Genomic DNA, 24,325 nt, shown 5'->3' with positions numbered 1-24,325 from the left:
GGGGGGGAATCCAGTTGATATTTTGTAGAATGACAGTAATTTTTAATATTTTTTGGTGTAGAAGAGCAGAGGGCTAGGTTGCGCAGGAATTTACTTCGTCCGCTGATAGCAGTTGCATCTAACTCCATATATGTATCTTTCCGTGTGCCGATATTGAAGAAATTTCCAACACACAACTGCTGCACTATCATGGTATCTTTTAGCTAAACTGGTTATACTTGAATGAAACATTAATGCTCAATTTACAAGAATCACTAGCCTTATGACTCGTACAAGAATTACACTCGATGGTACTCCATACCGCTCCATCTGTCCGTTCGGATAAGTCTCCGGATGAAGTGGGGCTAGAGATATCCATGGTTACGGGGTGACATGGTTGTTCTATGAACTCAAAGAATATACAGAGTGGTAATCAATAAATATAGAAGGAGTAAACTATAGTAAAATATAGATATTTCAATATCCTGGATGAAATCCCTTGCAATAATATTCTATCCAATCGATCCACCATCGGAGGATCGCCGATTGCCGGTTGCGGATCTTGGCGAGTCCCGGACGTGACTGCACACACGGCCTCGCTCTCATCTCTTCCTCTCTCCATCCCATCCATTCATTCAACTCTACCCAGCCAAGCGTCGCCATGGGCCTGATTACTCGCCTCGTCAAGCTGACCACCTACGGCGGCGTCGCGACCGTGGGCGCCTTCTTTGTCTGGACGCGCAACTCCAGGGTCGAGCCGCTCCCGACGACCGACGCCCTGTTCCAGTCGGCCTGGTATCGCAAGTACAACCCGGAGCAGAACCCACCCCTCCATGACGTCTGCGTGCGCACCGTGCCGCTGTCGCAGATCGATCCCAAGCTGCTGGAGAAGAAGGGGAAGCTGGTCGAGGCGTTTTGTGCGGGAGTCTGGGGAGGGTTAGGTGAGAATCCGGGTTTGAGTAGACGATGGTATACAAGGCATTGGCTTGGCTAATACGTCGTCCCAGGCTACTCCTTCCAACGCGCCTATCTTTCCCGCAAGTACCGAGGCCCCCAGACGGAGCACCAGCTCTGGTCGACGCACGACCTGCGCACCTCGACCTACCCTGTTGGCACCCAGATCACCGACCACTTCGAGGTGATTGAGCACACTAACGACCGCATCGTCGTGCGATGTGGCGACTCCCCGCTGAAACGCGACGTCCGCCCCGTGGACGGCCTATTCGAGATGGCTGCTGCCGTCAAGCCTGACGAGGGCGTCGCCGAGTTCCAGCTCAAGAGCGTTTTCTTCCAGGGTCTGGGCAAGGCGCAGGGCAAGCCGATGCCGCCGCATATCGAGTGGCTGCACCAGCAGTATGCTAAGCTGTGGATGGAGAGTGCTCTGCAGAATGTGGTACGGTAGATGACATGACAAACATCTATGTGCATCCCTTGTCTATTCTATCATCAAGTGAATGGGGTTATGCGATGATACCTTGTTGGTTGTCTTTGCTCGGTTCTCTCTGCTCTGACTACTTTTTTTTCCCGGATCATCTTCTCCTCTCACCTTCACCCATACTGTACGTCTCATTACTTTTGGTCAAGACGTGATACATGCACTCTCCTACTCTGTCTACACATTCTGACGACTATGAATACAATTGCAACGAGGTATTCTGCAAATACCTCTATTGTCGGATAATCTTATATACCATTACCATGGCACGGATGCCAGACTGGCAGTTTCTTCTATGGCGCAGTCATGTGTTCACTTGCCTTCCAATTGCTGTATAGAAATGCAAAAGTGGTCACTTCAGCATGTTTGGGTTGGTCAGGACAAGGGCTGAGAAATATATACGATCTGGGGAGACGAAAGTCAATCTCTCTTTGCGAAATGAAATCCAATCCAATTAGGTTTGTGCTTACCCGCATGAACGAGGCTAAATATTTTGCAGCTACAGTCCTGTATAATCTCTGTTGTTAAGAAACATTGACTAAGTTTCTAATCTATAAGTTACTATTCTAATATCTTATCTACAAAATTATAGCTAATTTTATATTCATTTTTAGGTATCTACTATTATGGCTCTTAAGGAGCTATTAAGGCTTATCCTATAAATAACTTTTGAGTAATATTTCCATTTGGGCCGCCGCCGCCGGTTCCCGCGTCCCCCCTCCGTTCGGGTTTAGCGTGTCCGTGTCAGGTTTAGCGGAACCCGATCCGGTTTGGCGCTTCCGTGCCCGTCCCGATCGGGCATGGCGTCCTACCCGTACCGACTATATACGGAGTATTGTCAGAAACAATCGATTGGTTCCGTTGGAGCAGACAAACCCAAGTATATGTCGAGCTTGTGCTTAACCTAGAATGCTCACAAGAGAGAGGGGGCGGTGACGGCCTGAATCTCTTGCTTCCATGTCCTGCAAGTTGCCCGAAATTTGCACCATTGGTGAATCATCGCTGTTACCCGTAAATGCATCACAGCAATGCTCTCCACTCTGACTTTCTTTGGGTTCATGTGGACGAATGACTTCAACGATGGCAAGATAGGCCAATTAAGCAAGAATCATAGCCGAACACCTTTTTAACAAACATTCTTAACTGTGCATTTTTCCCCTTTTATTCTCGTGTCATAGCAGAAGCATACTACGATGCTCTTCTACCCTGTGTCTTATCATAGTGCTCATGTCAGTGAGCACACAAATTACAAGCACATTTACCTTTTCTTTTATGAAAAGATCTTGGCGTGTAAACCCGAACACAAGACCGGTTCTAAAATTTGACGCATACAAAAAAGGAGACGAAGGCCTACCGGTACTGGAATATTGTTAGCTCTCTCTTCGAATGTGTATGCCGAACTGTAAGATAAAGAACGAACAAAGAACCATCGACCCCGTGATGAAGTGCTTTGTTATCTTTTTAGTTACTACCAAATCAAGTCTTTGAAGATCACCACAGACTAGTCGGGGGATTCAATGAAAAGCACAATCTTGGAACTCCCATGTACACAAAGAACTCCGGACACAATCCCTTATTTGTCTGGACCAGTGGTGTGGTCGAAACTACTCAGGACCCAGACAGATATATTTCATCATATCACCCATTCTGGAGTCCTTTTGCGATTCCAAACCCCCTGACTTACTGCCTACTACCAAAGACTTCATCAAACTCTAGCTTATTCAGGATGACTCTGGAACTGAAAATCCAGCCTTATCTGGACGAAAGAATGGAAGGGTTCACACCCGCTCTTGTTTACAGGCTCCGGAGGGAAACTCGGTACCTACGAGAGGATCTTGATAACAAAGATCGCAAGATCGCTGAGATGGAAGACAAGTTTGAGAATCGATTTAGTTCAGTGGAAGACCGGATGACCCATATCGAAAACGTATTCAGACTATTTAAATTGATGTTCTTCCCGGACTCCGATGACGAGATCGAAGGGGAAGAAGAAAGTGTCAATAAGGCCGATCAAGAGATGAAGTAATATCGTCAGCGCTATAAAGTTAATCCATAGGATACCACCGGACATGGAGTTTCACTGGTTGCTTCGCAGAAGTTTCTACAACCGTTTCCTGATCGACTACAGCCGCTTGCAAGAGCGGCTCGCTAACGCCCCGGCCGAAATAACGCTCCTCTTTAACCTGAGGGACAGAGTCTGCTTGCGATACCGAACCGAAGCAACGGCTGAGCTTAAGCGCGAGATCCTGGAAGGCTGCGACGATATTATGAACGCGTGGATTGATTCGACACGGCCCGATGATCCGGTGGAGTATTCAGGAAAGGATATGAGACTGAAGTTCCAAGATGTCCGCGACTTGCATGAAGAGTGGAGAAAGTCTGTGCCTTCTCCTATCACAGACGATGGAATGGCATGACACTTTTATTTCTTACCTTTCCCACAAAGTTCAAAGAGAGTAAATGTTATCGCTGTTTGATTAAAATATTTAATTAATATATTAATTAATATTTCATGTTTCTCTCTGGGCTACGTTAAAGGACATGAATAACGATTGGGGCGCGGTTCTCACTCTTTGCCCGATTTGGAAGATTAGGGCGATTAGGCAGAAACAATAATAACCCCATCTCATACATTAAAACTGAAGTCAAATCTGAAAATCAAATAAAACCTTTCTGAATTAATCGGCATCTACTCTTCTTTTAATTGAGCCAATGCAATTTTTATGCATTGAAGTAAACACGCGACATGTTCAACTTAGACCCTTTCGGGAGTCCGATGTCGTATACGCGACAGATCATCCCTCGGCGGAAACATACCAAGTCGCGCACAGGATGTAGGACTTGCAAGTATGTACTTCTTCGAGCTCTACGTGTTGACAATAACGGGATTTCTTTGTTATTAATGTTATCATATAATTTAGAGTCCGTAGAGTTCGCTGCGATGAGACCTGGCCAGTCTGCCGACGGTGCTCCAGTACAGGCCGATTATGCGAGGGTCCCTCTCCAGCTTCTTCGAAAAACGATGGAGATGGCCCCGACACGAAAAGGGGGTTTGAGAAAGTGGTCTTCACCCAGCCATTGACTCTCAGTGCTTTCCGACCACCCATCATCAAATACGATACGGAGCAGGAACGACATTATATCGGTCTCTTCTGTACGAAGCTCATCCCTAAGGTTTCTGGTTATACACCGTACCCTATTTGGGGCTCATTGCTCCTCCAGGCGATTCAAGAGGAGAAGGCGGTTTACCAGGCTGCTCTCGCAGTGACCGCGTTGGTTGCGTCGAGGCAAGACCTTGGTGCGGGGGCGGCGTCATCTCACAGTAAACATCCTGAGAAGATGTTGGCGTTATCGCAGTATGGAAAGTGTCTTTCGTCACTACAGGCTGTGGCAAAAAGCCAGGATAATTGCGCGCAGACAGTTGTGTTATTGGGTTCATTGCTGTGTATCTGGTTTGAGGTCATGTTGGAGGATCATACGCTTGCGTTGCTGCATTTGGAGCACTGCTTGAAGATACTCGAGTCTCAACAGGGCAATGGTATGTAACCTGAGCGTGGATCTAACATGGCCACTGGCTTATGTTTACTTCAGTTGACCCAGACCTCGAGTCGACATTCATCAGACTCGACTTACATGCATCTCTATATATGGGCAGGCGACCTCCAGCCCTGAAAAATCTCGGATCATCAGAAATCCCCCAAACATTCCAAAATCTCGATGAGGCGGAAACCAAACTATATCAAGTGCTCAACAGGGTCTACCGCTTCCAGACCTCCAGATCGGATGACTATCGCTATCGAGAGGTCGGATCTGTCCCATTGGAACTACTCCTCGAGGCGCAGTCGTTAGAGAAGACGCTTCATCAATGGCACACCGCCTGCATAACTCTTTCCCTGGAGATCATGGACGAAGATTGGCAGCCGAGGCGGCTTGCACTGCTGCAGATAAACTATTACATCGCGGTAATTGCGATGGCCACATGTCTCTACGTGGAAGAGTGTATCTATGACCGCTTCAAAGAGCAGTTCGGCACCATTGTCAGTCTAGCCTGGACGCTGTTATCGACCGCAAAAGACGATATACCGAAACAACGGGATAGAGAAACATTCTCTATGGAGATGGGCGTTATTTATCCGTTGTACTTTACAGCTATCAAGTGTCGAGATCCCACTATTCGACAGAAAGCCATTGAAATGCTGGAATTTGCGCCTCTCACGGAAGGGGTTTGGTACGGATGTATTATGGTAGCGATTGCGAGACGGGTCAGGTTTCTTGAGGAGGAAGGAGATACAAGAATGGGGGGAGATATTCCGGAATTTCGACGTGTGCACTCGGCGGATCTGGATATCGATCATAGACGACGTCAGGTACACGTTTGTTTTCGTCGACGGCTGAATGGATTGGATGGGGAGTGGGATGATTTGATTGAGGTTATCCGCTGGTGATGTTTTTCTCGAACAATTGTCATCTAAGTAAGGCTTAAATTTGATGAATGACGATTATCTGAATTATGTGTTGCTAGATACCTATTAGTTATACTTTACTGCTTATAGAAAACCTCTCTCAGAGCGCGTGGCTTGATCGCCGTAGCGGATTCATTCCCATCGACATAAAAATCAAAGTCATCCAAGGCGATATCTCCATACATGAGCTGATCAACCGTGCCCCACGTAGCAATGTCAGGGTTGAAGATTCGCGGTGGCTGACCAGGTCCCGTGCTCACGGTTTCCGTCTCGAATATTGCTCGATAAGCGACAACGGTGGTCTCATTGCGCTTGCGCGACTGTTGAGAAAGATCCGTCTGATACAACCGAATCGACTTGACCAGTCCTCCTCCGGTGGCGGTGGCATATTGCTGGGCGGCAGCGTGTATATCGACCCCATTGCTGATCCACTCCTGAATCAAGAGGCCCGGCCCATCATCGATGGATATAGTAAGTGAGGAATTCCGTGATGCATCTCGACTGACGTATCTGCCGCAAAACTTCTTACACCCCTGCTGCTTGGCAGCCTGCTCCAAGACCGGAAGGAAAGTCTGCACGGCCATATCAGCCGCGATGTTGACCACATTCCCTGCCGGTCCGGCGGCAAGGATTGAGATGGCGACGTCGTAGTCAGGTAGCAGAATCACGAGCGAGCTGTATGACTCCGTGCTTCCGGACTTTGTGTACAGATCTACCACATGACCATCCACGATGTTGCTGCGCGTACGCCATATCTCCCACGGGCCGCCGACGGAGAACGTTAATGCGGACGTATGTGATATTGGTTTCAGCCAGCGTCTCGTCTCGAGAGACGAAAGATACTTATTCTTCAAGATGGCGGAATCAAGGGTAGCGAGGTCGCGGGTGGAGGAGTAGATGCCACCAGTTCTGTGCATTATTCAAAAATATGGCATTAGCATTTGGTTAATTAAGTAGTAAAGACCAGAGAGGGATTGGTCGCATGAACATACGCAGCCTCATCGCCAAAATCCCGAAAGAATCCGCTGTCTCCCAATGGGATGACTCCCAGAGACGTGTTGGTAGGCAGGAAAACACTTGTACCCGTCAAATCCAGGGGCTTGATGATAGACTGATCGACCACCTCCTCATATGACTGTCCCGTTATGGCTTCGAGAACGTAACCAAGAATTCGGAAAGCAGAGTTTGAGTAGGTAGAGGCCGTCTCTGAAGCGAAGACAGGATGACGTTTGGTGAATCCATCGAAGAATTCTGCATTATTAGGACCGGACAATGACAGAAAGTCCGTAGAAGGCGAGAAACTCACGTTTTCGACTACAAGGTGGAAGGCTATCATTACCAGCGCAGGTGGGTACATCAGACGATGGTATGGGAGGCAATCCCATCTGCTGAAGTGGGAGATTCTGACTTGTGAGGTCTGCATTGTTGTCTGGCCGGCGTGGAAACAGGAACACGTTAGCGAAATGATATTTACTAATATCGGGCCAATGCCACATCGGAACGTACAATCTCTTCCAATGCCAGACAACTGGGAAGCCAAGGCTCCAAGAGTCACACTATCCCAATCAACCCGATCAACTGGATTGTCGTGAAAGTCTGCTGCAGCACTCCGCAATTCTGGAATATATTTCGTCACGGGGTCGTCCCATCTCTCAAAGCCACCCGCATTTAACAAAAGTGCATAAACTGTGAACAGTTTTGAGATGCTACCGATCCGATATACCAAGTCCGCTGTCACGTTCGTGGTTCCTGTGGTATTCAGGTCAGGGGACCCAAAATTGAAGTCGAATAAGGTTCTATCGTCTGCTGCTGACACAATGAACACGGACAGGGACGTGGAGTTGGCGGTGATATTGCCCAAGGGGCTTTGACCGAGGGTGAGGGCTAGGTTCAATTCTTTGGATAGGTTTGCCGCTGCTGATTGAATAGCTGCCTCCGCCGGGAGGTTGATGGGGGCAGGATATATTGGGCCCAGTAATGGATATGGCTCAGCGGTGGAGAAGCCAACGACCATTAGCCATGTGAGGCAGAGTTTCAAAATAACAGCTGTATTCGGAAGCACCATTTTGGTTGACGACGAGTCCAGATGCAATGACCACAGGAAGAATAAATGAAAAACGAATGGATACTGATAGAGAGTAGCTGATACAAGCCAAAGGTAGGAATCTATTTATCTCTGCATCTTTTGATCGTTGCCTAGCATCCATGCATCCCCTTTTCTCAACTTCATGTCTTCGCGGGTCTTTCCAAGCAACGCTGAACGATCTCCCATTCGCTGGATCGCATTTTCGTCTCTCAATATGTATCCATTCTGTCCAACCCGGTTGGTGTGATGATTCTCGCATTTGGTAACATAACACAGCCTTAAGGACCAACTTATTTTCTGGAAATCGTTACTAAATGTGAATAGTCGAATACGATATCCTCGCATATGTGCATCCAGATACGTTGTTATCGATTGGCCATTGCCTTGGAAAGTGGAGACCCACCTCTAGTCCCCTTTTGGCAGGTGAATACGAACAAGCCAATTAGAGTCAATATAGATTTACATTTCAAATGTAATTTTTTGACGTCGCTCGGTACCCTTCCATTGGGTTTTTATTCGTCTCTGTACCTGGCCAGGATGGTCCTCATTTTGGCGCTAGATTTCTTTCCCTTTCCAGGGGCTGCTACGTCTATTCTTCCCCATAGCGATGAGACTGCCGGAAGTTGAAGATTCAACAGAGGTCTCTCAGGAAGCTATATTACCATCAATCCTCTGCCCAGTGCTGGCTAACCTGCGAAAGCCCCGAAACACTGGTCAACAAATACACCGAGTATGCCCATGGAGACCCATGTAAGGAGAGGCGGATTGTACTCGACCGGCAGAGACTCTCACAGATTACCCAGTCGGGTAACCTGCGGGTTGTGCCACGGGAAGCCCTCCTAGAGCGGTTTCTAAGTACACTGAGAGAACAGGCCCGGTTGGCAGCAGACGCACAGGAGCATCTGCTTATTCTGGTCTTTGGTCATGGTGATCCAAAGACTTATGGTGTGCTAGTTGGGGGAAACGGGGATCCTAAACATGCCCCTAAACTGCATATAAGCCAGGTTGGACGACTGCTCCCTCAAAACGCCTTTGTTACTCTCTTTATGACCTCGTGTTTCTCTGGGGGTTGGCTGGTGTGTCCTGACCTCAAGAACAGTGGCAAACCACTGCTTAATAGCACTGGTATTGCCGGAGCAGGTCTCAAAGAGGAGACTCGCTCATGGCCACTCAGCCGAAGCATTGGACGTGCCAGTGGTAGTATGGTTGCCAGCGCCATTCTGCAGTCCCTGATCTCCATCGAATCAGCGCTCGAGGAGCAGGAGGTCCAGGACCACCCCACATATATCCAATTGGCCTATTCTATATTTGATACATTGACCCGGATCGATTCTTTTGGAGAACACCAGCAAATCCATTTTTCCGCGCAGGATGATGAGTGGGAAACTGCATATCGGTGCCGTTTAGGCCTACCGCTCATCTCATACAAGGACCGCTGGGAGGCTCTCCGGGTCATTCCACCTCCGGGGGTTCGCAGTCCGGATTCCGGCAGTCCGTCGCCAGGGGCGATCTGGAAGACCGGAACCCTGCGGAAACGGAGGCAGCTCAAGGATCTGGCTCGGGGGTATCTTGCATCAAATCCGGGGCTCGATGAGCTTGCACCAAATCTGGCCCTCCATCAGAAGCTGCGGGCAATACGTGACGGCACCAAGGAGTTTGATGCGGAAGGGATTGACTGGCTCTATAATTGTGTCACAAATCGATTGGGGGCCATGCATGAGGCGGATGACGTCAGGGAGCGCATGGGGCTGAAGTTCCCTAGTATCTTTGAATTCAACGTTGAGTGCTGGTATCAAAATGAACGCCAACAGGCAAAAGCAGAGGAAGCTGCAAAACAAGCTGCAAGACAAGAGCTCCGGTCGCAGGTTTTGGGCTTACTCCGGACCCAAAGTGTCCTCGATGAACCCATTGCAGGAGCGGGTTTCTCGTACTCTAAACCCTGGCATTATCTGGCGATTGCACTGGTAGAATCTGGATTGGACTGGGAAAAGATCCAGGAGAAGGTGGCTATTGCGGCAGCTGGTATGTAGAAAAAGATAACCTCTCCCAACTCTTCCCCACTAACAGCCAGGACAGAGAGAGTAACCCGATCCCGGTCCATTTTCCACGTATGGCGCGGTCAACGCGTGGTAGAGGATGAAGATGTGGTCAGCCACCGAAAGGCGTTCTTACAGGCCATGAAAGACTTAGGCCGCCGGGTACATGAGGTCTGGAAATGACGACAAAGTACTAGGGGGTTGGTCATTGAACTTACCATTAGACTTAAGCTTGAAGGAAATAGAGGTGTGGAGGGGGTTTTAGCTAAGAAACAGCACTGTATTGATATACCAGTATTCTAATTCTGACGATTGCATATTGCCTACGTTCTTGCTGGAGTACCAACACTGACCCATATCTAGTTTGCGACCTAACTGGACCCATACAATGCAATCCATGCCCAGCCTAGGCGCTGGCCATTTACATTCTCAGGGACCATGGGATCAAGGAGTCCATAGAACCATGCAAACACAAAAGGTTTCAATCACTCTCCGTCGAGCTCATCTGACGGCGAGGTGAAATTCTCATGTGTATTTCTCCTTCTGACGTCATTATTAGATTGTAACATTACTTATGAAGGAAAAAGGAAGGTGTTTCATTGTCTAGACCCAAGCCACAATCCAATTTAACTACCTGGCTATCTAAATTAAACAATTTATTTAAAGTTGTCTAGGACAATACACGAACCTTGCGGAAAAACCTAATCGCCTCTCTGACATTGTGACTGGTATTTTCTCAAAAAATAAGATATGTCTGACGTTGATAGACATAACGCATATATTCCTTGTTGTAACTGAACATTACAATAGATTAATGGTTACCAATAGTACAAGACCACAAATCATAGGGAATGGTTGGATGTCCGATATCTTCCTTCCTAATTGGGACTACTTCATCTGCCGAATTAGGGTTCCGGGAGCTTTTATTTTAGCGTTAACTTTAAGCATGTCTAGCGAGTGGAGCCTTCATTTCGGGAAGATGTACTGGTCCAATCAGAGAAAAGGTATTTGTTCTCAAGCTTTGCGGGTGGCAGACAACTTCCAGCGTGCCGGGACTTCGCCGACCTCATCCTGCGCTTGGCTTCATCGCCAATGACAATTAACATGATCGATTTTAGCATCGCGATCCTAGAAAGCATGCGGAAAATAAAATCCCCTCGACTCCCACCAATTGCAAATCAACGCTCTGCCCATGTGCATCGCCAGTCGATGCCCTGCTCGTCCGAGTATGCCCACGTGGGAATTGACTGGAACTGACTGACAGCTTCAGCGGCCTGCGTCGCAACTATTAAAGAGCCTGCAATCATGGGATGAATGAAGGTGCGGCGTTCTGAACGGTGTCTTGCATCGGCCTTTTTCTCGTAACTTCATCCTGACGACATGCGCCTTTCTCCTTCGGCAGCCCTCGCACTTCTCAGTGCAGTCGGTCCTGTAGCTGCGGCTCCGTACAAGGTCCCTGGCCAGCAAGATGACAGCGTCGCTGCAGCGTTAAAGGCCCTTGGCCGTGACACGCTGCGCCAGCCTGGGACTCTGCCCTTCCCCGATCTCCCCCCGGGGACGGACATTCTCCCGGAGATCGAGCACATCGTCTTCCTGATGCTGGAGAACCACTCCTATGACAACATCTTCGGCATGCTGAGCCGCGGTGACGGCTTCACCAAGGATGCGAATGGCAACCCCCTGAACACCAACCCCTACTCCAACGGCTCCATTCAGCACGCCTTTCCCATGCCGACCACCTGCCAACGCCTCAGCGACCCAGCCAGGAGTGGATGGCCAGCCACAATGCCTACAACAACGGCACCAACGACGGCTTTGTGCGCACCCAAATCAGCCCGACCATCCCAGAAATCGTCGGCGGCGTGGCCATGGGCTACTACACCGCGCACCACCTGCCTTTCACCTACAGCCTGGCGGAGCAGTTCCCCATTGGTGACCGCTGGTTCTGCTCGGTCCTGGCCCAGACCTGGCCGAACAGGAGATACCTCATCGCTGGGACGTCCCGCGGCCTCACGGACGACAACAGCAACCTGACTGCCGGCTATGCGCCCGCGGGGACCATCTTCAACGAGTTCGACAAGTACAACATTTCCTGGCTCAACTATGCTGCGGACTGGACCACCATCAGCGGTGCCACTCCCGACTTCTACGGCGCCAACGACTACGCCAGCGAGGTCAAGAACGTCAGGAATCTGTCGCAATTCATGATCGACGCCCGCGCCGGCAACTTGCCCGCCTTCAGTTTCCTCGACCCCAACTACGCCACTCAGTCACAGGAGAACCCGCAGAACGTGGTGGTCGGCGAGGCGCTCCTGGCTGATGTCGTCGAAGCCATTGGCTCATCGCCTCTCTGGCTCAAGACGCTCTTCATCCTGACTTACGACGAGCACGGTGGCTACTACGACCACGTGCCCCCGCCCCCGGCGCTGAAGCCCGACGATGTGGCCCCGATCGTCTTGCCGGGTGAGTACCAGTATGAAGGCTTTGCCCGCTACGGATTCCGCGTTCCCTCCGTGGTTGTTTCTCCGTACGCGAAGGCCGGTGGCTACGTGAGCCACGTTCTGTACGACCACACTTCAGTTCTGGCCACGCTGCAGCGGAAGTGGAATCTCCCGTCGCTGACCTACCGCGACGCCAACGCGAACGACCTGCTCGACTTCCTGGATCTAGACGCCCTCAAGAAGCAGCAGCCGACCTTCCCGACCATGCCGAAGTTGGCCGCTCCCGGAAACACCACCGAGGCGCTGGCTTGCTCGGTTACTGGTCCGGATGTGATTCCTCCTCCGGGAACTATTTCCAACCCTCGACGAGAGTAGATTGCTTCAGATAGAATAGTGGGAAGAGGAGTCGATTGGGGGTGTCATAGCAACAGTCATCATAGTAAATACAGTCAGACCTGAAGAGTTAGCAGAAGTGCCTCTAATCATGTAGTGTATCCTTTTCCCATATACTGTAAAATATTAAAATCCGTTGCTGCAAACTGTCACGTGGCTGCAAAGAGCAACATATACGGAGTACATACGCATTCAACACCAAATTTATTATGTAGCAAGGTATATAGGTAGGGAGCCCACCTGAAAAGTAGATAATAAAGACTACTTAATACAAAAAAAAAAAAACGGTGGAAACAATGTTGTAAGGAATAGGACCAGGGAGCCCGTCTGGAAAGTAGATGACAAAAAACTACTTATATATAGTGTACCTAGACCTGGGGGCGAGGAGTCCCATGCATATAGAACAGGTATTTTTTTCTCTTCAAAAACCAGTCAAGCGAAGCGGGACCCGTAAGGCTTGTATACCGTATAGACTCGAATGCCCGCTGAACATGTTGATACCATCTGGTTTAACTTTTTAAAAAAAAACTAGAAAGGCGGACGTAAATTAGAATTACAAACATATTCTCAGGGCCATCGTGTTGAGGATTCACAAAAAAGCAAAAAGAGAGAGAGAAGGGAGATAAATAAAACGAGCCCCTCTCTGTGAAAACCGCAGCAAAGATCCAACGCAACAGATGGAGAAGCGAACGAGACGGATATCTGTTCGTTTCGGGTTATTTTAGGATTATAATATAGAGCAGAGCACGTAAGAAATTTATTTCGCATACAGGACAATGTGTTTGTTTTTTTACTTGCGTTGCCACCATCGCCCATACGGGCAATGCCTCTTGCAGGAGCAGTTCCAGAATCAGACTAGGACGTTGCTGACCACCATTGAAAGTCAATTGCGCTGCTACCAGTTTTTCTTTCAGGTGTATCCTCGACTTGACTCCAGAGAGGAAAGTCCTGTGATATACCTAACTCTAGGCTATGCCTCAGATATTGGTCTGTGATGAATTTCAGATACCTAATTGAAGCCACACAGGCCGCTGAACTGAGCAGGGGTATCAGGGAAATTCCCTGCAGTTTATGTACTCACGTGATTATAATACAATGAATAACGGCGTTCAACATTCCACGCATGACTGGATATACCATCATCTGCTGCGATCATCACCGATTCACCTTCAGTAAGTAAATAGCACTAATTATCATATGATACGGTGTAATATAGATTTATCCGGTCACTGTTACTGCCATAGGCACTTTGTCAATTAAATGATACCTACCCGCGCTGACCCACTGAGGGGTAGCAGTCTTGGCCTGCTGTGCTAGTAATTTGTCAGGCCAGGGGCGATTCCTCCAATTATCATTAGTAGGGATGCAAGGGTTGATTGTTACGTACTGCGGGGATTATCCAGATCAGATGGTTACTATTGTTGATGATTCGCGGTATCCCAGTTTTTCCGGGGAAACCTTCTCTACAATGTCCAAATATGAAGCAGCGAAATCAGTCAATCAAGCAACCCCATCCAATTGGCAGAAAAGACGGCGATATAATTAAATTACAATTCTGGCTAGACAGTAACACGCGGGATGATGTCCGTTGTACTTGCATACCTCTGACGCAGGCTTATCGTGCAGCTACCGCAAGGACTTGCTCTTCTCAGCTAAGCCTGCTGATAAGGCCGTCTGAGCGCTCACCACTCACTCCAGTCAAGACAATGTGATTTCTGCAGATAAAGCTGCCTGCTGCCGAGGACGAGTGAGCTCGAGTCTGGCTGACCCACATCGCGATGATATCCGCAGAGGCTTGGTCCTGCAGGGACGCCATGCAGGTATTTGGTCAGCCGAGGTCCCTATATATATTGGGAGTGGAGCTGTCCATGGAACTCAGCTCATCCAAGGACTATATGGAGAGGTTGCATCTGACGGCGTTTCTGCTGGTCGCACGCAATGAGGGTTATCAGTTCAGCGAGCTTGCTTTCTCTAGCCTTATGGCTGCGCTTTGGGCTGACGAACCCCATTCCTGGCACTGAGCAGACATGTCATAAAACGAAAGTCGCCATCCTGTAAGCAGAGCTCATTTCTATATAATAGGTAGTCAGAAACTGATAGTGCATTCAGCGGCGCAGGCGTCGCAGGTATCACTGCAGCGGTAGGCAGTCTGAACAGGCGGATGATTATGGCATCGTGTTGACATTGGTAAAAGCAAGCACTGAGCAACCAATCTATCAACGACTTTATAATTGTCGAGTATAATTCCGAGATCGGGGGCAGGATGAAACATACGACTTTCGGTCAAGACGCAAACGGCGAGCCGTTCACTGTCGAGTTGGGAGCGAACTGGGTACTGTCCAGCCATCCACTTCAGTCGTTGTGTACTAACAGACAGCAGGTCCAGGGCCTTGGAACGCCCGGAGGCCCCCAGAATCCCATTTGGACTCTTGTATGTCCTGATCGATTCTTGTGTTGCTTCTTGCTTCTACTGACGACTCGACAGGTCCAGAAATACGGTGTCAACAGCACATATTCGAACTACAGCTCCATCGCTACATTCGACGAGACTGGAGCTCACGACTACACCGATCTGATCGACGAATTCAACAATGCGTACTCCATACTGGAACAGGATGCAGGCACAATCCTTCTGAACAACCTCCAAGATCGCAGTGTCCGAGCTGGCCTGAGCCTTAGCGGGTGGAAGCCGCGCAAGGATATGAGAAAACAAGCGGTGGAATGGTGGGAATGGGGTATGTTTGTCCTGTCTCTACAGATCGAATCCGTCACTGAGTCGACCAGACTGGGAATACGCGTATGAACCCGAACTCAGCTCCCAAGTCTTCGGGATCGTCAACTACGTGAGTCTTGTATCCACTGATTGCTTAGCATAACTAATAGCATCTTCAAGAACACGTCATTCTACCAATGGTCAGATGCAAACAATTTCGTAACTGACCAGCGCGGTTTCAACACCTGGCTCGAGGGAGAGGCTAGTACCTTCCTGGCAAAAAACGACTCGCGACTCTGGTTGAACACCATCGTCACCAACGTAACCTATGATGACAACGGTGTCACGGTATATAACAAGGATGGAAGCTGTATCGAGGCAGATTACACCATCTGCACGTTTTCGTGAGTGTAATCCGCTTCGCCCCCTTTGACATATCCACGACCTTACATGCGACTAGTGTCGGAGTCCTCCAGCAGGACGCGGTCGATTTCCAACCCCCCTTCCCGGAATGGAAACGGGAAGGCATCGAGACCTTTGAGATGGGCACCTACACCAAGATCTTCCTCCAGTTTCCGCCAGATCAGGTGTTCTGGGACAAGTCGACGCAGTACTTCCTGTATGCGGATCCTGATACCCGGGGATACTACCCTGTCTGGCAGTCCCTCGACACTCCAGGCTTCCTGGAAGGGTCGGGCATTATTTTTGTCACGGTCGTCCATGACGAGTCCTACCGCGTCGAGCAGCAGAATGACGACGTGACCAAGCATGAAGTGCTGGCCGTGCTGCGAGACATGTTCGGAGCCGATCAAGTCCCTGAACCGATCACCTTCATGTATCCCCGCTGGAGCCTCGAGCCGTGGGCCTACGGGAGCTACTCCAACTGGCCGCAAGGGGTAACGCTCGAGATGCACCAGAACCTGCGAGCCAACGTTGGCCGGCTGTACTTTGCCGGCGAGGCCACCAGCACCGAATACTATGGGTTCTTGCAAGGTGCGTGGTTCGAGGGACAGCTCGTTGGCACTGAAATCGCGTCTTGCATCAAGGGAAACTGTACCGGGGAGACACACTATGAGAGATTGCACGGAAGCACGCCGCCAAGCGAGTATTCGGTGCAGAACGGTTGGACTGTGTCGAGTTTCCAGACTAATGGGTTCTGATGCGTTCCTACATATATGTATATGTGGAAGGTCTGATTGATGAAAATTGGTGGCGGCAGCTAATAATCTCTCACTTGCAGTAGATTCTCTGCAAGAATTGTCCACTTATACAGACAGAGCAGGGATCCGCTAATCTTATCATTCATACTCATTTTGATAAGACAATGTCGGACCAGGATGTCTGTCGAAGCAGCGCCTCTGATGCGGGAGAAAAGGAGCGGGTTGAGCGGATGATTGGCAGAGAAGCATAAGTAATTTACTCTGTCACTAGTATTCATGATGCCAAATAACTTTTCTCGAGAATGTATTCTTGCTAATTGAGCGAACGGGAGAGACAAGAAGGAAAGAGAAGTCCCAATAAATCAGATCAGCTTCGTGATCCCTCCTGTCTGAGCAGGCTGAGTGTACCTTTTGGAAAGACACGACTGACTCAAAGACCAAGTCTCACCATCAAGGATGGTGCATGATGCAGATTATACATAGGCAAGAAAAACTCGAGGATGCGACTTGGTGGAAAGCTTCAAGACGCTACACGCTAGTCCTGATTGGGGTTTAAAAGTCATGTGGGATTTATTCACGTGACTTACACAGGCCGCTGCATGATTGGAGCAAATTTGACTTCATTTGTGAAACAATGATCATGCTGTTTTCATCTGCTATCAAGAAGCAGCATACTTCAACAATAAGCCAGATTAATGAAGGATGAGGGGTGATTTCAGTGGTGACTTCAAGTGGACTCGATCAGTGGTTACCCCGCGTGCCAGAAGCGCCACCGCATGAGTCAGCAGCCACAGAGAAATCCTTGATTCGACCATCGCGCCGAGACGAAGCTTGTATGGGCCTTCGATGCTAAGCTCCAGCTGATGTAACCGTGTTCGTTCAAGAGGCTGGAGTATCTAGATCGTCGAATCATGTCACGCGTCTGATTTCAAATCAGGAATGTATACCCGTGGTGGTTTCAACATGGTCCATTCTGCCTTCTACCGCGAGCGATACTATAATTCCATCTGATGCCTCTTTTGTTCTTTATCTTTCTTCCTCTTCTTGCTGATCAGCGAAATAATCTGATGAACGAGTGGACAAAATGAAAGCGCAGCAACTTGACGACGATGCCCAGTTGGCAGCCATGGGCCACCGGCCCGAATTGAAGCGCAATTTCTCGACCATGTGCGTATGCCCAACTCTCCAAGGAACATCCCACTGATCTATATTTCTAGAGCGATGCTGGGTCTAGCGTTTGCAATTCTGAATGTATGTTCATTTTCTTCTGTTCGTCTGCGATCAAGCAGGACCTAGTTTTCTAATTGCGTATGTAATCCAGTCATGGACCGCTCTATCAGCGAGTCTATCCTTAAGTCTCACATCGGGTGGCAGTACAAGCGTGATCTGGGGTATGCTTTATCTCTACGGCCTATTCTGCAGGAATTGACTCAACTGATTTGGCTTTTAATCCAACAGGCTGTGTCACCGCCGGAGTTTGTACGCTCTGCATAGCAGCGTCGCTTGGGGAATTTCTCTCCGCATATCCGACGTAAGTCGGCAAAGCTGCTCCAATTATCTTAGGCTCGACAAGAACATCCCGCTGATGATAGAACCAGAGCTGGCGGTCAGTATCATTGGGTTGCAGGTAAGCCTATTATCCCTCTCATGTAGCTTTTATATTCATAGGTTAAGCCGACGATTTGCACAGTCAGTAAGTTCACCCTTCTCAGTTCTCTATATCAGATCTCTGCTAAGTGACTACATCAAGTCTCGTGGAAGAAATGCGTGCCGATCCTGTCGTGGATCACGGGATGGGTAAACAGCGCCGGCTGGGTACGTGAACAAACAGACGAGGATAATATTGTAGATTGGCAGCTCATTAGCCTAGGTCGCGCTTGTTGCCACCAACGCACTCCTTGGAAGCCAGTTGATTCTTGGGGTTGTCTCCCTGATGCATCCAGTACGCAGCACTTCCTCATTATGCTCTCTCTCTTTCTTTGACTGATTTCCATTTTATCCAAGACATACGAGTCTAAAGACTGGCACCAATTTCTGATTTATATTGGATTCACGATAATTGCCTTCGTCGTCAACGCATTTATGAACTCAATTCTCCCTCCGATCATGAAAGGCGCATGTATGTATTGGAATGCCGAAGTCTTCCGGTTATGTTGGTTTCAACCAGACCGCTGACTTGCTTTCCTTTCGGCTTGCCAGTTATATGGTCGATTTCCGGGTTTGTAGTAGTGTCGATCACCGTACTGGCATGTGCTTCACCGGATTATAACTCTGCGTAGTACGTTCTCGTAACTCATTCTTTCGTACACTGAAGGATTACAATATTGACCATCCAGCCTCGTCTTTTGCCAATTCATCAACGAGACAGGATGTAAGAGTTCTCAACGAGCGTCTGTCAAACTATATACTTATGGACCTTGCTGTAGGGCCTGATGGTATTGCATGGTTGTTGGGAGTAAGTTTTGCTCCGTCTTCTTATGATGATTATGACGCGATCTAACAGCGATCTTCTAGCTGCTACAAGGCGGACTCGGTCTGACGGCGTTTGTACGTTCAAGTTCCTGGTGTGGTTTGCGTCCAGACTGTGGCACTTACTATTTGTACACTGTAGGATGCCGTCGCACACATGATTGAAGGTAACCACGTCTGAAAATGATTTCCCTTAAACACGGTCTTAAAATAAGGCGACGCAGAAATCCCCAATGCCTCAATCGAAGGCCCCAAGATCATGGTCGCATGTGTGGGAATCGGCACCTTCACAGGGACCATCTTCCTGATGATCCTGCTCTTTGTGGCGGGCAATTTGGACGAGGTGATTCAGTCGTCAGCCGGGCCCCTTCTGCAAATTCTGAAGAATGCGACTCACAACGATGCTGGTGCTATCTGTCTCCTTATGTAGGCACCTTCGTCAGTATCCACAAAATTCATACAGTGTACTAACGGCAAGAGTAATGATAAAGGCTGCCCCTGGTGTGTCTCCTCTTTGCCACCATCAGCGTGATGACTACAAGCAGTCGGATGATCTTTGCTTTTGCTAGGTAATCTCTTTCCCTCTTCGACGTGATGCTATCTCCATCTGACACTAACTAGGGATGGCGGTCTCCCATTTTCCCGCGTTTTCGCCAAGGTCCATCCCAGGCTGGGCCTGCCGTTGAATGCGCTGTACTTGACAACCGCGTTGGTCATCATATTCGGCTGCATCTTTCTCGCTTCAACCAGGTGAGCGGCAAACCTGCGCCTTTGGTCAGACATCAGTACTGACGATGAAAGCGCCTTCAACGCCATCATCTCCGCTTCTGTCGTCGCGCTCAACATCTCATATGGCATGCCCATCGCCGTGCACTGTCTCCGCGGACGGAACGTCCTGCCCGCTCGGCCGTGGAGGTTGTCTCCTCTGTTTGGCTGGGTGGCTGATTTGGTGTGTCTCCTACTTAACATGAACTTCAACTTTGACTGGACTGACCCTTCTCCCTGCGAATGCCTCCATGCAGACTGCCCTGTCCTTTATTATCCTCACGACGGTGCTTTTCCTCTTTCCGCCAGATCTCCCCGTGGACGCAAGCAGCATGAGTAAGAGCCATTCCTAAATCCCCTGTTGGAAGGTTTTCTAATCCGCATTATACCTGCTTCGTGTCTAACGTTTCCTGTCCCTCTCTGCTACAGACTACTGCATCGTCGCATTTGGCATCATCCTCATCATTTCCGTGATACAGTGGATCGTCGACGGTCGAAAGAATTTCACCGGCCCCAGAGTGAACCTCGACGGGATGATGGCGCGCGATCACAATAATGATCAGCCGGTTAATAGGATTTCCGTGGAAGAATTCCCGAAGGCCACGGAAGCAGAAGAAGGAGAAGAAGGAAACTGGCAGTGAAAATAGGTTAGGCAACGAATACTTTCGTGGTGACCGTGGGGACTTCGTTTCATGTACGTTTCAATGTAGATGTGTGAGTACATATCTAGATATATATGGCATATATATGAATATATCTTCTTCCAAGAAGATGGAAGACTAACTCTATCGAACATATGAATGATAGTATTATGCTAACCTGGCTCAGACTAATAATTATCTTGTCATATGTGAGCAGAAACGCTAGGTACCGCCTATACAGAAAGGTGTTCTCTTCCTAGCAATGCAGAACACCTTTCACTCTCCACAGATCTGAATCCTTCCTACCACCTTCGCTCACAACCCCAGTTTGAATCCGCCCCAGTTCAATCGGGAGAAGATTCCATTGGGGTCATATGCCGCTCTGATGGCCCTCATCCGCGCCACGTTCGCAGGCGGGAATCCGGCATAAGGGTCCTGCCATTCGCCCGCGTCTCCCATATAGATGAATTCGGACGACAGGTTCTTGGCTCTGTTCTCGGCGTGGAGATGGGTAATCAGTTGGCGCGACCTGGCCTCTACTCGCAGGTCGTCCTGTTCAAGCGCCCAGCCAGTGCTGAATTGCCAGACTTGCCATGCAGTTAGCAGAACTATTTTCTTTTTACAGAGACAAAGGTGTTCTGCAAGGCCTGCTTACGGATCCAAGGCTGTGTATCGTCCAGATCCCACACGTTACCGACTCCGTTGGTCTTGTGCCCACCCGAGCGGCGCCTCGAGGCAGTATGTTCATCACAAAGGTAGGGTACAGACCTTGCACATCGGCGATCTGGTCGACGCCACTCTTCCAGGCTTGGTATAAAGAGTACAGCACATCCGCGTCTGGCTTGATGGTGTGGTGCGAGAACATGACCCTGTCGCTGTTAGCCAAGCCTTGAAGCAGAGTACGTCTTCGAAAGCATACCGAAACATCTGATTCGGCGTTTCGAGAGTCGAAGCCCATTGTGCAGCGGTGGTCACGTTGTTGATCTTGACAGGCCCCGGGATTGCTGTGAAGTTTGCAAATTGCGATGGCGGGTTACTGACCCCTTCCTGCAGACCCAGCAGCAACGCTGATACTTCCTTGGTGGTCGCATTATAATTGATAGTCAGCACACCGCCAGCAGCAATGGGATTCTTCTGGTCATCGAGTTTGGCAAGGTTCGTGGACGCGGTGATGAAGTCGTAGATGCCGTTTTCGTTGAACTCCTGGATGGTACTGCTGACTTGGGGGATAGCATAGGTCTTGAAGATAAATTTCGTGACGATCCCGAAGTTATTTGCACCGCCTTTCAGGGCCCAAAAGAGGTCCTTATGTGCGGTGCGGTTGGGCGTGATCTGAGTGCCGTTGCCAAGAATGACATCGTAGCTCACGATCTGGTCCATGACGAAGCCATACTTGTTGATGAAATAGTGGAATCCCCCGATCAGACTGAGACCTGGGACGCCGATTGTCTTGAGACGGCCACCCAGGGTGAGTCGGCCGTACGGCTCCAGTGCATCATAGACCTGATACCATCTCAATCCGGGGCCCAGTTCAACCGTGTCGTTGTGGACTTTGATATCTTGCAACCCGCTTAATGCGATGAGAACGCCGCCCTCGATGTTATTTGATCCGGGATACTATATGTCCGGTAAGCAGGTAGTTTCAGACAGGTTCAAAGGTTCAAATTCAACCTACGTTCATGTGACCCCCTCCACGGACTGCGAATTGAGCATTCGCTGCACCGAGCTTCTTTACTGCGTCGGCCACCTGATCTGCCGTGGTGGGCAGGAAGATACAAGCGGGGGCCAGATCCGCACGGATGTCCCAGTAGTCAGTGGCTTGCGCAGTAGTTTGTCGAGTTCGGAAACAGAACCTGGCTGGAGTAGGAGGCAGAGAGTCCCTCGCATGCAGAAGCTGCAGCAGTGGTGAGATTGAATGCCCCCAGTGATGTTGTGACGGTGACTCCAGTCAATATATCCGTGGCATTAGCAGTAGCTGATGCCAGCCCGAGCAGCGACAATGCAAGGAGACTTGCCATTCTGGTCTGAAAAAAGTAGCTATAAAATCGTAGAAGATAACGAATGGTAGAGAATGATTGCAGTCAAATTAGTAGACCTTCCGGCCGCTTTATACAGCCCGGGCGCTGCATCAATGCCGATTACCAGTAGATTCCGTAGTAACTAGTCCGTCCTATCCACGAAATCGCTCACAGATCTCATGGCAGTGCCAGGCAACCAAGTTAAATGGACTTAAGGTCGGGTCTTCTGACTCAACCCCACAAAAGGTAACTATATCCAGAAAAGATGAACGTCCTCATTTTTCTTTCGGCATTGATACATCCGAGATCGTGCCGGGGTAGATAATGATGCAGGAATTACATTTCAAACGGCGGCAGTTTGTCGCCAATGAAGACTGTTTTCTACAACCCTTGTCAATTTTAATGACTTTCTGCTCAAGGTCTGCAGGATTTCTCAGCAGGAGTATAGTTGAAACACAAAAGAATCATCAGTAAGGGCTCGCCGAGTCCTTGACCAGCATCCCATGACAAACCATTACAATCATTGAACAAAGTAATTTCTCAGGCATAGTATAGCCCTCATAACATGAGACTAGTACAAAGGAGTGCAATTGCCTCGTTCTGGTTTAATAACATCCATAACCTCGGGCATAATAGAACTGCATTTTCGTATACGGCTAAATGAAGGTTCAAGATGTTAACTGAAATCGACAGCCCCTTACGTTATACTTATCATTCGTTTTCTGTCCATTTATTCTGATTGTGATGATAATTGTCCTCATGATAATGAGTGGGGGTCTTACCAACGCGCCTACTGTATTAATAAATCTGATTGCAGACTTCTTTTCTATTTCTGGAACACAACTCACGGTTTGCCGCCTATTTGTTCCTGTGTTGCCACAAGACAGAAATAATACTGGCTTTGATGATGCGGAATAATTCTCTGGCCAAGTGAACGACTCTGACTCTATTTTTCGTGGTTGCCTATTTTCTTAGTGGAGTATTATTATTATTGAACGACGGCCACGACGCATTTTATTATGCGAACACGAATACGAATACGAGATCATGTTGATGTCGATTTGCTGCTGATCGCTTGACAAGTCACATAATGTATTGATTAGTCACTGTTTATGGAGCACGATGCTTCTTATTATGCTCCTGTGGAGTGTTTGTGGTCCTGTATATTATTGTTCTTATTGCCACTACACGCCTTGGTGCCTTGCAGGTCTCAATTTCCTCAACTGGTTTAAGCGTTAAAGAGAGACCACCTGTTCTATTCCTGGACTTTTTGCCCCCAGGCCTACCTACTATATAAGTATGTTTTATCATCTCCCTCCCAGGTGGGCTCCTTACCTTATCCCTTGCTATATTTTCTTCACCGTATTTCTTGTATTAGGTAGTAGGTATCGATCATCTACTTCCTAGGCGGGCACCATAGTCATATTCCTTGCCATAGTTCTTGCTAGATCCCCTACTAATATTTGTCTCCCTGACTGCTGCATATCCGTTTGCTAATAGCCAAATATGCGATTTGTCACTAATATGCAATCCCTTTGCCAATGTATATGTCTCTTGCTTATATGGGCTGGATGGATGTTATAGATATGGTTTGGCATACGGAGATAATTCATCAATTGTTAGTTAAACATCACAACAAAGACATCTTCATAATACACTCGAAGTATATTGGTAAGTGAGCATTGAATAGACAGGTGACTTGGTTTCAATAGTTTAACTTGTCTTA

General features: G+C 48.7%; 10 protein-coding genes across 10 annotated transcripts; 7 read left to right on the top strand and 3 right to left on the bottom strand.

The window, feature by feature from the left end:
• Positions 1 to 640: 640 nt before the first annotated feature.
• VTN77DRAFT_6243 (uncharacterized protein) lies at positions 641 to 1,381 on the top strand (the record flags this gene model as incomplete). The annotated part of the gene is made up of 2 exons (XM_069422500.1): positions 641 to 920; positions 987 to 1,381. 2 exons carry the CDS (start codon positions 641 to 643, stop codon positions 1,379 to 1,381), a joined length of 675 nt encoding a protein of 224 aa, XP_069276205.1.
• Positions 1,382 to 2,070: 689 nt separating this feature from the next.
• On the bottom strand, positions 2,071 to 2,403 carry VTN77DRAFT_6242 (uncharacterized protein; the record flags this gene model as incomplete). The annotated part of the gene is made up of 2 exons (XM_069422499.1): positions 2,071 to 2,235; positions 2,332 to 2,403. 2 exons carry the CDS (start codon positions 2,401 to 2,403, stop codon positions 2,071 to 2,073), a joined length of 237 nt encoding a protein of 78 aa, XP_069276204.1.
• A 779-nt stretch (positions 2,404 to 3,182) lies between these two features.
• VTN77DRAFT_6241 (uncharacterized protein) lies at positions 3,183 to 3,831 on the top strand (the record flags this gene model as incomplete). Its single annotated transcript, XM_069422498.1, has 2 exons — positions 3,183 to 3,436; positions 3,510 to 3,831. The coding sequence occupies 2 exons, from the start codon at positions 3,183 to 3,185 to the stop codon at positions 3,829 to 3,831; spliced, it is 576 nt and encodes a 191-aa protein (XP_069276203.1).
• Positions 3,832 to 4,160: 329 nt separating this feature from the next.
• On the top strand, positions 4,161 to 5,859 carry VTN77DRAFT_6240 (uncharacterized protein; the record flags this gene model as incomplete). The annotated part of the gene is made up of 3 exons (XM_069422497.1): positions 4,161 to 4,261; positions 4,336 to 4,952; positions 5,006 to 5,859. 3 exons carry the CDS (start codon positions 4,161 to 4,163, stop codon positions 5,857 to 5,859), a joined length of 1,572 nt encoding a protein of 523 aa, XP_069276202.1.
• Positions 5,860 to 5,954: 95 nt separating this feature from the next.
• On the bottom strand, positions 5,955 to 7,942 carry VTN77DRAFT_6239 (uncharacterized protein; the record flags this gene model as incomplete). The annotated part of the gene is made up of 4 exons (XM_069422495.1): positions 5,955 to 6,786; positions 6,870 to 7,128; positions 7,184 to 7,306; positions 7,384 to 7,942. The coding sequence occupies 4 exons, from the start codon at positions 7,940 to 7,942 to the stop codon at positions 5,955 to 5,957; spliced, it is 1,773 nt and encodes a 590-aa protein (XP_069276201.1).
• A 1,067-nt stretch (positions 7,943 to 9,009) lies between these two features.
• Positions 9,010 to 10,182, top strand: VTN77DRAFT_6238 (uncharacterized protein; the record flags this gene model as incomplete). Its single annotated transcript, XM_069422494.1, has 2 exons — positions 9,010 to 9,985; positions 10,040 to 10,182. The coding sequence occupies 2 exons, from the start codon at positions 9,010 to 9,012 to the stop codon at positions 10,180 to 10,182; spliced, it is 1,119 nt and encodes a 372-aa protein (XP_069276200.1).
• Positions 10,183 to 11,379: 1,197 nt separating this feature from the next.
• VTN77DRAFT_6237 (uncharacterized protein) lies at positions 11,380 to 12,815 on the top strand (the record flags this gene model as incomplete). Its single annotated transcript, XM_069422493.1, has 2 exons — positions 11,380 to 11,644; positions 11,716 to 12,815. The coding sequence occupies 2 exons, from the start codon at positions 11,380 to 11,382 to the stop codon at positions 12,813 to 12,815; spliced, it is 1,365 nt and encodes a 454-aa protein (XP_069276199.1).
• Positions 12,816 to 14,771: 1,956 nt separating this feature from the next.
• VTN77DRAFT_6236 (uncharacterized protein) lies at positions 14,772 to 16,706 on the top strand (the record flags this gene model as incomplete). Its single annotated transcript, XM_069422492.1, has 8 exons — positions 14,772 to 14,887; positions 14,943 to 14,973; positions 15,028 to 15,165; positions 15,214 to 15,264; positions 15,319 to 15,568; positions 15,618 to 15,676; positions 15,727 to 15,950; positions 16,007 to 16,706. 8 exons carry the CDS (start codon positions 14,772 to 14,774, stop codon positions 16,704 to 16,706), a joined length of 1,569 nt encoding a protein of 522 aa, XP_069276198.1.
• Positions 16,707 to 17,790: 1,084 nt separating this feature from the next.
• VTN77DRAFT_6235 (uncharacterized protein) lies at positions 17,791 to 20,581 on the top strand (the record flags this gene model as incomplete). Its single annotated transcript, XM_069422491.1, has 19 exons — positions 17,791 to 17,873; positions 17,924 to 17,957; positions 18,028 to 18,097; positions 18,165 to 18,237; positions 18,305 to 18,333; positions 18,457 to 18,521; positions 18,577 to 18,648; positions 18,711 to 18,825; positions 18,906 to 18,984; positions 19,043 to 19,077; positions 19,133 to 19,161; positions 19,221 to 19,253; positions 19,318 to 19,342; positions 19,400 to 19,601; positions 19,667 to 19,744; positions 19,797 to 19,925; positions 19,977 to 20,124; positions 20,198 to 20,276; positions 20,370 to 20,581. The coding sequence occupies 19 exons, from the start codon at positions 17,791 to 17,793 to the stop codon at positions 20,579 to 20,581; spliced, it is 1,590 nt and encodes a 529-aa protein (XP_069276197.1).
• Positions 20,582 to 20,896: 315 nt separating this feature from the next.
• Positions 20,897 to 22,262, bottom strand: VTN77DRAFT_6234 (uncharacterized protein; the record flags this gene model as incomplete). Its single annotated transcript, XM_069422490.1, has 4 exons — positions 20,897 to 21,168; positions 21,350 to 21,450; positions 21,501 to 22,198; positions 22,257 to 22,262. The coding sequence occupies 4 exons, from the start codon at positions 22,260 to 22,262 to the stop codon at positions 20,897 to 20,899; spliced, it is 1,077 nt and encodes a 358-aa protein (XP_069276196.1).
• Between the last annotated feature and the right edge of the window lie 2,063 nt (positions 22,263 to 24,325).

The sequence above is a fragment of the Rasamsonia byssochlamydoides genome (assembly GCF_041956645.1).
Source record: "Rasamsonia byssochlamydoides strain NRRL 3658 unplaced genomic scaffold VTN77scaffold_48, whole genome shotgun sequence".
Classification (NCBI taxonomy): Eukaryota; Fungi; Ascomycota; class Eurotiomycetes; order Eurotiales; family Trichocomaceae; genus Rasamsonia; species Rasamsonia byssochlamydoides.
This window is presented reverse-complemented; position numbering and strand designations above follow the sequence as displayed.